At 38.1% G+C, this 12,904-nt stretch overlaps 1 protein-coding gene across 4 annotated transcripts in view; it reads right to left on the reverse strand.

Annotated features, from left to right (window-relative positions):
- Positions 1–1,775: 1,775 nt before the first annotated feature.
- Positions 1,776–12,904, reverse strand: part of WFS1 (wolframin ER transmembrane glycoprotein) — a 32,171-nt gene continuing 21,042 nt past the window's right edge. For 3 of the 4 annotated variants that reach the window (XM_085059770.1, XM_085059769.1, XM_085059771.1), the window contains exons 4-8: positions 11,637–11,781; positions 10,651–10,821; positions 9,981–10,064; positions 6,081–6,226; positions 1,776–4,429 (exon numbers count right to left, since the gene is read on the reverse strand). In XM_085059770.1, coding sequence (XP_084915896.1) covers positions 2,621–4,429; positions 6,081–6,226; positions 9,981–10,064; positions 10,651–10,821; positions 11,637–11,781 — 2,355 coding nt within the window. In that variant the 3' untranslated portion in view covers positions 1,776–2,620. The remainder of the gene's footprint in view (positions 4,430–6,080; positions 6,227–9,980; positions 10,065–10,650; positions 10,822–11,636; positions 11,782–12,904) is intronic. The other variant, XM_085059772.1, reaches the window with a different exon arrangement.

Raw genomic sequence — 12,904 nt, forward strand, 5'->3', positions numbered from 1 at the left:
CTTGTCAGCTAAGACACACTTTAGAAAGGAAAGATCTAATTTGGTAAAGGTTTCAGAACACTGAACATTAGACCGACAAGAGAATGGAACACCTATCCATCATGTTACTATTAATGTAGCCTGTTTTTCCATAAAAATTTAAAAGCATCAAGGAGAAACACTTGAGAAGTAGCATTAAAAGGCATTATTTAAAGGTCTTGAAGTAAAATTTGCTTCCTCTGTCCCTTTTGGTTGTGCTGAAGAACTGAAAATGTATGGAAAATTACTTCCAATGTGCTATTGTGGAGAATTTCCCACCTGTGTTGAAAGGAGGCACCTGACAAATTCAAGCATCCCCATCAACCCATCACTACAGGGCACATAAATTATTTTTTCCTAGGATCTCGCTAATTCAGAGTTTGGTTTTGGAGTTTTTTTGGTTTGGTTTTGGGCTGGTTTGTTTTTTTTTTTCTTCACATAAGTGCATAAAGAGTAATTGTTTAACTTAGAATCTGACCAATATTGATATGAATATCTTTAAGGGAACTCTCCCCCAAGTAACCAGAGATTTTTAGCTAATAAATCTAAGTTTGCAAATTTAATGACACTTACATGCTAGTATCCTCTAACAACTTCCTCAATAAAGGCTAAAATACAAGTCTCAGAGTTGTTATTATGATACAGATGGAAACTGAAGTACCAGGAATAAGCCTTTTCTCATCTCTTAAAAAGCAACTCTTTCCAAAGAATTCAAGTACTCTTCCTCCTCTTGCAAGACTTCCCACACCTGACTTCAGTCACTTTTTCCTTTACAGGATATGTAACAACTCCTTTAAAATGCACCACAGTAAGTCACTAAGTTGACATTCATACAAAGGCTAAAAGCTAAAAGGAGAAATTTTAACATTAGTTCTGAATCCCAAGACTGTTACCTTTTTTCTTCTCCTGACAAACATATGAATAGAAGTTTCACAATCGTGTATATGTAAGGGAAAAAAGTTAAAAAATTAAAATCTTTTGTGCTTAAATTTCAGAGCCAGGAAGAATGTTTGGGTATTTAAAAGGAGCCTATGGATATTCTAACAAAAGGAGGAGAAAGGGCTAAGTTTGGTTTACTTCCAGCCAAAATGGGAGTGGGTAAGGGAAGCTGTCAAAACTTGCATTTACTTGCTGTCTTACTCCTTTTCTTTTCCCCAGGTAGAAACAGAGATAGTTGACAAGTTTTTAAAGCCAGAAGCACCCTGAAGACATGATTTTACTTCACAGACTTTCTGATGGGCTGAAGCAAGCTGGAGTTTCTGCTGTGGGCACTGGGCAGCACATCTGTAGGTGCCTTTGGCTTCCTCCCAGCTGCAGCTCTGGGTCATGCTCAGAGGGTGCTCACAGCTGGGGTGCAGCCATTGCCTCCCAAAACTGGCCCCAGATGTTTCCTATGTCAGGTTTTCAGTGCTAACCCTTCTCCCTGGTCCTGGTGAGGACTGACACAGAAAGGCAAAAAGGAGTCTAAAGCAGGCTCAGTGGAGGAGTCAGGGCAATGGCAGGATGTATCTGGCATGCAGCCAGTGGCCAGAGGAGGTCCAAAGCTACAACGAAACGGGGAAGCAGTATGTGCAAGACTTCACAGCTACAAAAACTTCACCTGGCACACCACATTTTACTGATGGCTTCAAAACCGTCAAGTACAAGTATCTCACACCAGAATATTTTAAACATTCTAATTGTGGTTTTCAGTGAAAGCTGCTATCAGCACAACACAACTGCTCACAATGTCAAAGCACAATGAACAAATGTACCCATTTAATTCAAGTTTGTACTTTAGGTTTATTTGCAAAATACAAATTAAACAAACATTCTATTTCAGTTTCCACGATAGACTTTTAGGTACAATTTCAGTTGCTGTGGCTTTTACTGGTACCATCTCAACACCAGCCTTGGTATTTGCCTTTCACACACCAGCATGGACTACACCTTAGTGTAACCCATCAGAACAAATAGCAAATTTTGTACACAATACTTAATGCAAAATAGGAGTCTGGGGACTTTTTAAAACCTTGCTGGGGTGTGAAATGTTGTGCCCTCTCAAAATACAATGGTCACTATCTTCTGGACAAGTAGTGAAACAGTGATTTGTGTACGCAAATATCACCACCAGGTACTGATTCTAAGATCACTTTTTTCCTAGAAAACACCAAATAAATACAAGCAATAAATTCAACATAAGCTGCTGTCAGCTACCTATTCTAAATCATACCTGTGAAAATACAAATGGGCACATTGTGAATACTTAAAGAGTAAAGTGCTTTTAACATCAAGCAAGTGAATGCATCCATCTAGTGTTGTACCACAGGCAATATATCCATTTTGGACAAAACAGTTTCCATGCAATTAGTCAGCAGCAATCCCCTGCGTTCATTTATAGTATTAAACAAGTATATATTACTTCAGTCATACAGGGTTTAACGTCAGGATACGGTGTGTACACTTGCAAAACTCAACCAATCCTCTATATTAGCATACTTTTTGAGAATTGCTACAGCAAGGTAGATTTTTGTTGGGATTTTTTACCTCTTAAGATGCCAAACCTTTGGTAGTGTAAATGCAGAGGACACTGAAAATACCACTGAACCAATATGTGAGCACATTATGCAGCTGACAGGAATGGGAAGAAGAAAAAATCAAAAGCAAATTTAATGGCTTGATGCACTGTGCTCCTCCAGTCCTGCTCTATTTTCACGTGCCTCCCTGCAGGTAAGAGTTTAGACATGCAATTCAAGCAAGTGATTGCTTTCAGTTCAAAGACAGGCCATTTACTGCCAAGACGACCCTCCAGAATTGTGCTGAATTCAATTATACTCCCTTGCCTCAAGTTCAACAACACTTTTTTAAACTCATTGCTTGCCTTCAGCACAATATCTTTGGTTATATCATCCTCCTCTATAGGCTTGCTTCCATTTTTGCTACTGAAAGGCATGCCCACAGTTATTTCAAATTTGTACCGATCAAACATTTTCATGTGGCATTTATGCTTTGTCAAATATTTCAGACGACACAATTCCTCCTCCTCCAGTGTAACATTTTTGGGATCACAAAGAGGGTAGGTTTCACCATACAAGCACCTCATCCAATCGCCAATAAAAAAGGGAAGCATGTTTATGGCAGATTCTGCACTGTTGTCGATCTCTGTCACGCGCACGTATTTGAACCGCCCAGTCCACGTCACTCGGTGTCCTTCCAGGTGACTGCACAGAATCTGAGTACGTGCCATGTTGGTCTCCTTCCAGGCCCGAGGTCCACAGAGAAAACCATACTGATTCCACGTCAGGGTGGAGTTGTAAACCTTCATTCCCTCAGAGCGATACACATAGAACCAGCAGAACAGCACTACAGCTGTAATCCACACCAGAATGAGTTTCACAATCGAGCTCCGAGTGAGCGATTTCACCACTTCCACTACAGAGAAGTTAACCTTTGTCCACCACCGAAAGAGCAAAGGAACGGCACACAAAACCAGGGTCACTACAATTTTCATGAGCTCCAGAGACAAAAACCACTTAATGAAGTGGACGAGACACATCAGTGCAATGCCTACACCCAGCACGGGGAGTGCAAAGAGGAACAGAAAGTAACCGATGGACGCACGAACGAGCCCAATGCCAGAGGACTCCCGCAGAATGACCACAGAGAGTTCACACCACATAAAGCACACCAGGTATGGCACCAGGTAGCAGTAGGTGCCTTTAAAATTCCGTAGTTGGGCCATTCTAAAGAAAAGATAGAACAAGTACAAAAAGAGAAGGCACGGGATGCTTATATTGATCACAAAGAAATGGCCTACCGGAACCGCATAGAAGGTTTTACCTAAGAATTTCAAGTAGCCGAAATTCCCAGGTAATACCTGCAACAGGGATAAGCAACCTGCAGCCATCTCAGTTATTAATGCCCTTCGTGTATAAGGCTCTGCACACGTGCTTAAACTCATGTAACTTGTCACTGTGAAGAAAACCGAGACAGTAGCTAACTCTGAGCATGGTATACAGTCTTTGCTTGCTATAGGGAAGGAAAAAATGACAAAGAATACCGAGAGTAAAAAATAAATGTATGGCTCTAAGTGATTCCATCCAAAGTTCACCTCGGCTTGCTCAACATCTAGGTTTGGTTCAAAACGAAGCAGTAAATCAGTCAAAGCACGGAAGTTTTCCCAAGCCTTACTGTCCTGAAAAACTTTCAGTGTGCAAATCACCATAGAAATGAAGGACAAATAGAATATGATTAATGGAATAATGAAGGCAAAAAAATCGATTGTCAGATTACTGATGATGAAGAAAAAGATGAGAGCATTGATATGGTGTGTTGGAACAATGGTAGACAGCCAATGCATTCCTGCCTTTGATGCAATGTCTATAAGGTATTCTTTAATTTCCATAATGGCGTGAAGTGGGTATTTTACAACCTGGAAAAAGAGAAAGAAGCATTTTATTAATGAGCAGTTTTGTATCTTTACATTACAGATATTCTTAGCTGCAGCAGTAGCAGCCAGTTGCCTAACCTCAGCTGGCATGAAAAGATTTATATTTCAGATCAATGTTGCCAATAAAATAAGATTACTGTGTCTGAGATTATTAGCTCCATTTTGATTAATTCAGTCAGACGAAGCTTAGAGGCGATTTTGATTTCAGGCAAGATGTATTTCATTACCTTTGACACATATAATTAAATGGCTTCCTAGTCAAATATTCTGCTCTGCTAACTTCATACTGAAGATAAACTACATGGCTACAGTCCTGCACTATCTTAAGTCATTACTTGAGCTGCAAGTGCTGTACTTTAAAGCATATAACTGCCACATTCTGCAAAGATTATGCTATACATTTGACACATATACACTGCAGGAAGTAGTGCCTGTGATTCATATACACATACAGGAAGTCTTCAAAGTTGTGGTTTTATCTTTAAACAATTCTTCCCAAGCATCTAGGGATGCAGCCGTCAAAACCTCTTTTGGAAGCAGCAGTAGTAGCATGTTAAATTAAATTACTACACATTTATGGATGCTTTTAACCTCACAACAGTACCTGTAGAGGATCCTAAAGTTCTACCTATTTTACATGGTATTTTCCAACACAGTCACTGGACAACAGAGAAACTGCTGGATTGAATAATCTCCCTAAGACCAACCACACACTTTACAAAAGATCAATTAAAAGGTACAGGATTTTTCAAACACACATTCAAATATTGCTTAGGGACATTAGATGCTGCTATCAATCCTCCTTGCCCTGTAAAGAGACGGTTTTTATGTTTTCCCAGATGCTACATTTTTATATTAATTAGTTTAAGGGAAAGGTCAAGAATGTTCCAGGAAATACCTGTGGCACTGTGATGAACTGGGACAACACACACCCCAGTGATTTGGGCAAAAGCTTGTCTATTTATGAAGGTATCTCTATTCATAAATGCATCTCTTTCGGACAATTAGCCATGTGAAAGCTCAGAAAGAGACACCTTCCACTCCTTTTTTCCCCACCCCTACAATATGATAATGGACAACAAAACTACAGCAGAAACTCTCAGGTCAGCAGCCACACCCCCTACCTTGCTTAAAATTTATGCCCTACTGAAGGCATACACCTTAATTTTTCCTTCTCCTTTCACTGTCTAGAGAAGTATCAGAGCTAACAGCAAGTTTCACCATTCCTGAATTCCATCATAACTGAACCTTTTCACGCTATGGACAATTTTCCCCACCTGCTTGCTCCTGTTTAAATTAAAAAGATATGAAACATATAACATCATCTATAATAAAAATAGGGCAGTGATGACAGGTACTTTTAAATCCTCACTGAAGATGTAATGAAGGTACATTGTCCTCTTACAGGGAAAACCATTATCCCTTTCTTTTAAATATGACTCATAGATACAAAACTTGAAACATATATATATATGAAGTCAAGTCCAAAAAGAAGTTGCAGCAACAATTCTTGTACTGATCTATACAGACTAAGCATCAGTATTGAGAGAGAAGTGCAAGTCACTCCTGTTTTGTCTGGGATGCTTGAGTCAAGAGCCCATTCAATATAACCTGTTCCATATTGCCTTTTTACCTTCAGTCGTAGGGGTAATTCTTCAGGACTCTTCCCTGCCAGCTCATCATCTTCCTCTTCGTGCATAATCAGGTTAGATGGGATGATTCCCTTTGCATACTTCTTGGTAATTTCAACAAAGTCATCCAGAGCAATAAATTTTTTAGCTAAAAAGATAAAATGAAAAATTGGAGTAAATTTTATCACAACACTGTATTGATTATGAGTTGGAACATTAATTTTCTTTCCTGCCAGAATCTAGTGTACAAAGACTGAGCTACTGACAACACAGGTTTATCTTGCAACTTGCCCTGAGATCTCTGCTGAAAACAGCAAGCTCCTTGTGCCAGCCATATATGACTACTCTACATTGGGTCAGACCAGGAAGTTAAATCTATTATACTGGTAAGTGGGAGAACAGAGTCAGTGAATGTAGCTTATCTGCAAGTATTCCACAGCAAAAAGACTACTGGATTAGGTCCCAGTTTTAAATAATAAACTATTTTATCTGCTTCAGAGAAATCTTTTAACAGCTGCATTGAAAAGAAAAACTTCTACAGGAGCAGTAATGAATTATCTGTATGTCATCAACTGAAAAACTGACTTCTGACTTGTCATTTAACAGTAATTTTTCTGAGTTCAAAAGTTACAGACATATAATTATGGGAAATACACAATTATATCTATGAGACTAAATATGGATTACTTACAGTGTAGTAATTTAATATGCTATGTGGCTACACAAAGGGCTTCCCCCAAACTGTATCAACTGTGATCTAAAACAGATAGCCAGCAACAAAAGAGACCTTTCTCAGTTTACACAGACACAAAATTCATCCCTCTGCCCTGGAAGATCTTTATCCACTCCTGTGAATATAAGGGAAGCATGAGGTTACTTCTGAAAACTCTAGGGAAACGGCAGGACAGAAGATGATTTATGCACTGGTTCAAACTCTTTGCACAGCCAGTTCTCTACATTAGCATGGATTAAATAGTTTCTATGGCAGACAAACTTGATGCAGTTTGTAAAGGAGGATAATTAACAGTGCTATTTTTCCATACACTAAAGCAAATGACATTGCTGTATCCATGAAAGAACTGAATGACAAAAATCTGTAATACACCTCCTACACAGTAAATTTAACTAGTCAGCTGATACAAAGATATGAAAGCTGGCCTGCTTAATACTAGTTTGAGATTTTAAAGAGACAGAAGACTGAACTGCTTCATCAAATTTAAAATCAGAGGATTAGTGGGTTTGAGCCCAGAAAATTTTTAATTTAAATATGCTACATTTATAGAAGCAACATATAAATAGCTCGGTATTTAATACTGAAAACACTGGAGATATAGAACAAAATAAAGTATTTGTCTCAAGACATATACTACAGGAAGAAGAATGTTCAAAGGGTTCAACAGAAAATCAGCATCTTACAATCTATCTTTTGGTTTAATCTCACAATATGGATACTGCCTTTTGCTTGGACTTTTACCACTCCTCCTCCTCCATACATGAACCCTTATGTCCCACAAAATACCATCTGGCATGCCTCCCAAGAAACAAGAAAGAATTTATTTCTGCTAACTATTCTTATCTTTCACAGACTGTAGGGCAACGTTACTTACACCAAGAAATCTGTGAGATTCTTTAGCTGCCTTGGTGGGGTTCAGATTAAGCCTACTATGATATGTGTCATTTAAATTTACTGTCTTATTGGGAAGAAATATACAGGGCTGAAATACTCTTATTCACATAGAATCAGCAAGCAGACATGGTCAGAACCTCACAAAAATACCTTAACAGCGCTTTTGCAGGATCATGGGACATCCTGAGAAGGAAGGAGTTATTAACTCACTATATATAGACAGCCTATCCACTGCAATGACATGCATCATCTCAGGCATGCAACAACTGCCCACTGACAATGTCACCTCTAATTTTCTGTTTATACCTCCATTAAGACAACCCAGATCAGATATCTGCAAACACATATCTGGCTTAAAAGTTACCTTCCAAGTATTGGCAGTGTACTGAAACTGAAAGAAGAATCTCCTTCTGGCAAGGTAAATGAAGAAACCCAGTGAGTCAGAGAAGTAAATGCTGGAGAGTAACAGCTTTCTTGTTCCTCCATGAAAATGTAAAAGCTCTCTAGAGAAGAGGTAACAGCTTAACTCCTACTTTAAGTATTTGATGAAAACTTTTCATTTTTAAATGTCATTGGTATTTTGTCACCCAAGTGTCTCTTAAATTGATATAAAAAGTGTATTTTGTAGATTCTACTTTATTATTCAAAGATTTTTTTTTTCAATTTGGTTATGACAAATTCTCCTGCCTCCTCCCATCCATCCTAGGAAAAGAAAAATGTTCACATCAATTTCTGCCTACACTTACATACAGGTTCATTTGATGTCCTGTTATTTTAACTGCAATTTAAGCCTTAAAAAAAATCATATTTGCCAGTTCATTTTCTGATAACTCTCTGAATTACTGAAGAATCCAGAACAAAATGACTTGCTGTGCACTCAAACAGTAGAAGCACATGTCAGTTCATCTAAAGGAATGGGAAGAAACTCAATGCAACACAGCTTTAATGAACCCAAATACATCTGCATGATGATACACTGACCAGACAACGAAACACAACAGTCTTGTCCTTGAAGGACTGTTTCTAGCTTGCCAGAAATGGCAGCCAACTCACAAAAACAGCTGACATACTCTCACAGAAGGTTTGACAGGACCACAAGCTTGCTTTCCAAAATATTATTTCTCACATCACTTACTCCCTTTATTCACACACAGGCACATGCCTCTGCTCCTCTTTTACCTCTGTCAAAATTAATGTAAAACTGAAATACTCCACTCTTCTTAGGAATGTTGTTTTTCAAGTCACCAGCATAACAAACACAATCCTTGAAAGTAAAGGCCAAATTTATCTAATGAAATGTAAATCTAATCCTACAAGAAGCTGAAACCTGCAAACCCCCAGATTTGGCTCCCTATTTCATGCATGACACTTTAGTTACACATAATCTCAACTACAGATGTATTAGTAAATAATATGCTTTGTGACATTTAGAAGTGCTCTTCAAGTACTGATCTAGATTGCATATGAACTATTCCATGTGACTTAGTGCATTTCAAGAAACTGAAGTTTCCTCACAATGAATAATTAAACCTTATGTTAGATACTGTTCCTGAAGAACTACACATGCTGCATTGTTGATAATTCATTTTCTTAACACTTTGACTTTCCTCCTAAAAGCCCAACAACACATCAGCATTTCTTAGTTAAGCCACACTAAGAAGAACTTTCAGTTCCAATCCCCACCCCACCATACCTTACAAAACTCACAGGTTTGGGTTTACAATCTGACCCCCTGTGTGTTAAGGGGTTTAATTCTTTGCAATACATGAAATAAACTGCTGTAAATAATGGAAGAAGTATCTTGGTGCATCTTCACTAAATCAGTCATTGAATAAATATGAAAAGACAAATATTAATTATAAGGGAAGGGCAAACAGAAGCAAGGCAAATAGAATGGAGGATCTGTGTGCATTAAATTGGTGCATAATTAATTCCCTTATTGTAATCAGAAAGCTTACTGCATTTAGAACTAAAAAAATATTGAAAGTGTAAAATCTTTTTTGCTGAATAGAAATTTGAGTGCTGAAAGGGCAAGAATATAAAAATAACAAATGACATGCAAACTCTCCTTAGTAGTTGACTGTAATGGTGCTGTCCTCTGTGAGTTCTCACATAGGTCAGTTATTGGCCTAGCACATAAAATAAACTGACACTATCAGTTTATTACAATCCAAGCCTTCTCTACATCCTTACTCTGGCAGCACAAAATTGTTTACCAAAAGAAACCAGAAAATAAAACCACTGGCAAAGACTGAAAGCAGCAGCATGCACTCACATTCACTGTTCACCAATCGCTCCAGCATCCTCCTCTGCTTCTGCACGGACTTTGGGACTGGGCCAGGCTGCTTCTCACCATCTGCTTCAAGAACAGAAGGTTATGGAAAGTCAAAGCAGTCAATTAAAGTGATCAAACAGTTGCAGCCACATCTGGGCAATAGTATTTCCTCAAAGTAAGGAAAAGACAAACTTACATTTAAACAGATAGAAGTGGCTATGTAGTTTTCTATATTCCTGTTACAGTATTAGAAAAGGAAACAGGACTGCCATAGCTAACATGTAGTGCTGTAGTGGCAGAGTGAACCAGGTGTCTTGAAGACTGAATTTGTAAACTGAAACATCTAGTAAGGTATCATCAGAATGACTGATCAAATACAGCAAAGCCATAGAATACCTATTTTCCAAAGACAATACGTGCTAAATGAAGGTATTTTAAATATCTGGTCACTTGAATTCAAGTGCTTAACTGACCCACCAACTTACAGCAAGTGTTGGTCCAGAAAGTTATTAAAAGAGGGTTAGTCATTGAGAGAGTTACATTATCTTAAGTAGATCATATATTTACTATTATCTCATGCCTGATCATTTATAAACCCTTTAGGTTTCTAGTTATATTGTGCCTGTAAGTCTGTATTTTATCAATACCATAAATCAGTTCATAAACAAACCTCCATCATCAACTTGCCCAACGTTTTCCAGTAGTTCAGAAACCGGTAATTGCTTCTTCTTTTTTGGGTTTAATTTCCAATACATGACCAAGGCAGCTTTTCGCACAGCTCTCTCCAAGTCAGTCTCAGACGATAACTTTTTCACTTCTTCCTCATTCTCAGAAGTGATGCCTCAGGAAAACAAAAAATACATTACACACTTACCCCACATCCATGCAGAAATTATAGATTTGCTCACAATTAATTTTTCTCAGTTTAGTCTGAAACTTCTGAAGTTTCGGTCACATTTTGACCCCCTAAGTAAATAACTCAAATGCCTTTCTGTGTCCACTGCTTATCAAAATCTAAGCACATTGCTGAAGTTTAAACTGCTTCAAGGATGTGCAAGACATGCATTATACTATGTCTTGCTTCAGCTTTTGAAGTACAGCATATCAGGCTAAAGGTAGTGCAGGTATGTATGAGTGACAAGCAAAGGCACCAAGAACTGAATTAAAAGTTGTTTTTCTTTTTTGTTTTGTTGGGTTTCCCCCCACTGTAAGAGTTCAGATAGTTGGCAGATGAGACTATTCCAAGCATGGGAAGTAGCATGAAGGAAGATGAGAATCCTAAAATGGGAACAATTAGAAGAGAGGTTGGAAAGGGGCAAAAGAATGAAACAACAGCAGATACGTAGGTGGTGTGTGGTTATATATGATCTTCAGAGTCAATGAAAAGAAGCTTCAATGAAAGGTGAGGAAGAGAAGAACAAGCATGGATTTCATGAAGGAATTCATGCACATAATTAATAAAATGGTTTAATAAGCAGCATTGGTAATTAATGCTTTTTAAATTACCTATTGGAACAGTCTGTTAGCAACTACTCATGCGATGTTGCCATGATCATTTCCATCATACTTTAACCCCTTTTGTTAGGGTTAAAGTGAGTACAGTGTCATTTCAGATAATGTGGGAAGTGCAAGCAGAAAGCCTCAGAGAACTCATACCTCTTCTGTCTGCCAGGCATCTACGCAACAGTTTGACAGCTTCTCTTCGACCTTGCTTAGCAGCAAGGATGAACCAGTCAACTGCACTGCAGTTGTTAAGTTCTTCATCCTCCTCTTCTGCTAATCTCAAGAAGTGCTTCCCCACCTATAATAAATAGGAAACAAAATTCCTTCAATTACTGAAATATACTCTACTCTGTGTCTACATCTCTCTTTTCTTCTCTCCCGCCCTCTGGAACTCAGCTAAGATAAACTCTCTCTGAACAAAAGGTCAAAGCATTTGCTACTAGCACTAAAGAACATAGCTGTAAACTGATCTTCTGATTGGAAAGATCTGGAAGGACTGGAAGCAAGAAGGAACTGCAACACATTTGGCCAGGTCAGTGAATTTAGTTGCCATTGGTGTTCAGGCATCTGGGAGGACCAGGTGAAGCTCCCAGTGTTAAAAGTTTTCTTGAATTCTTTTCCTCCTACATCAATGACCAGACAATACTGCTAGCCTTACTTTAGAGCCAGAAAAAGTAAGTGTAATATAATCTGGAGCCAGTGACAATCAGAAATTCAGATGAAGTTATTGACAAGGACTTGACATGGAAGCAGGCTTCAAGCAGGGCAATCTCTGACTCACAGCAGTTCAGCCATTGAAGGTCAAAGCAAACTTATGATTAACTGGTGAACAGAATAAAACTAATACTGCTTAAGCATCAAGCAAATTCAGTGAAAAAACTTATAATAATTTTCCTTTTCAGGATCACAGAAATAACCAAGCAGTTGTCTTTATTACTGTTTTACAGCTAAGAATAAAACACCATTTTTTTCCTTCTAAAAATTAAAATATATGAAAATATACTAGTAAATATATTTATGCAATAGTATGAAACACTTCTGCTTATCACAACACAAGGCAATAAAAATTTAAATGGCAGAAAATGACCAAAGCTAAATACCTGGAGAATACCAAATCTGCATACCTGGAGAACCTGGGAAATGTTTTTGCTTGGCTCACTGCACTCTCTCTCTCTCTCTCTCTCCCCCTAATGTCACTTCAGCTACATTCTAGGAGCAATTAGTGCAATACCTTAAGAGTATTGCTTCATAACTCCACAGTATTATCTGCTGGGAAAAGAACCCAACTGTTTGAAAGTTTCTCTGAAACTTTCATTTGTTACTGCTACTAAGGGTGACTAAAGAAATACTGTTGAAAGATTAATATACCACATTATCCCTATGTAGATTAAATGCACTGATAAAATGAGTGCCTTTCTTCT

This window comes from Lichenostomus cassidix, chromosome 4, assembly GCF_008360975.1.
Source record: "Lichenostomus cassidix isolate B80296 chromosome 4, HeHo_3.0, whole genome shotgun sequence".
In the NCBI taxonomy this organism is placed as follows: Eukaryota; Metazoa; Chordata; class Aves; order Passeriformes; family Meliphagidae; genus Lichenostomus; species Lichenostomus cassidix.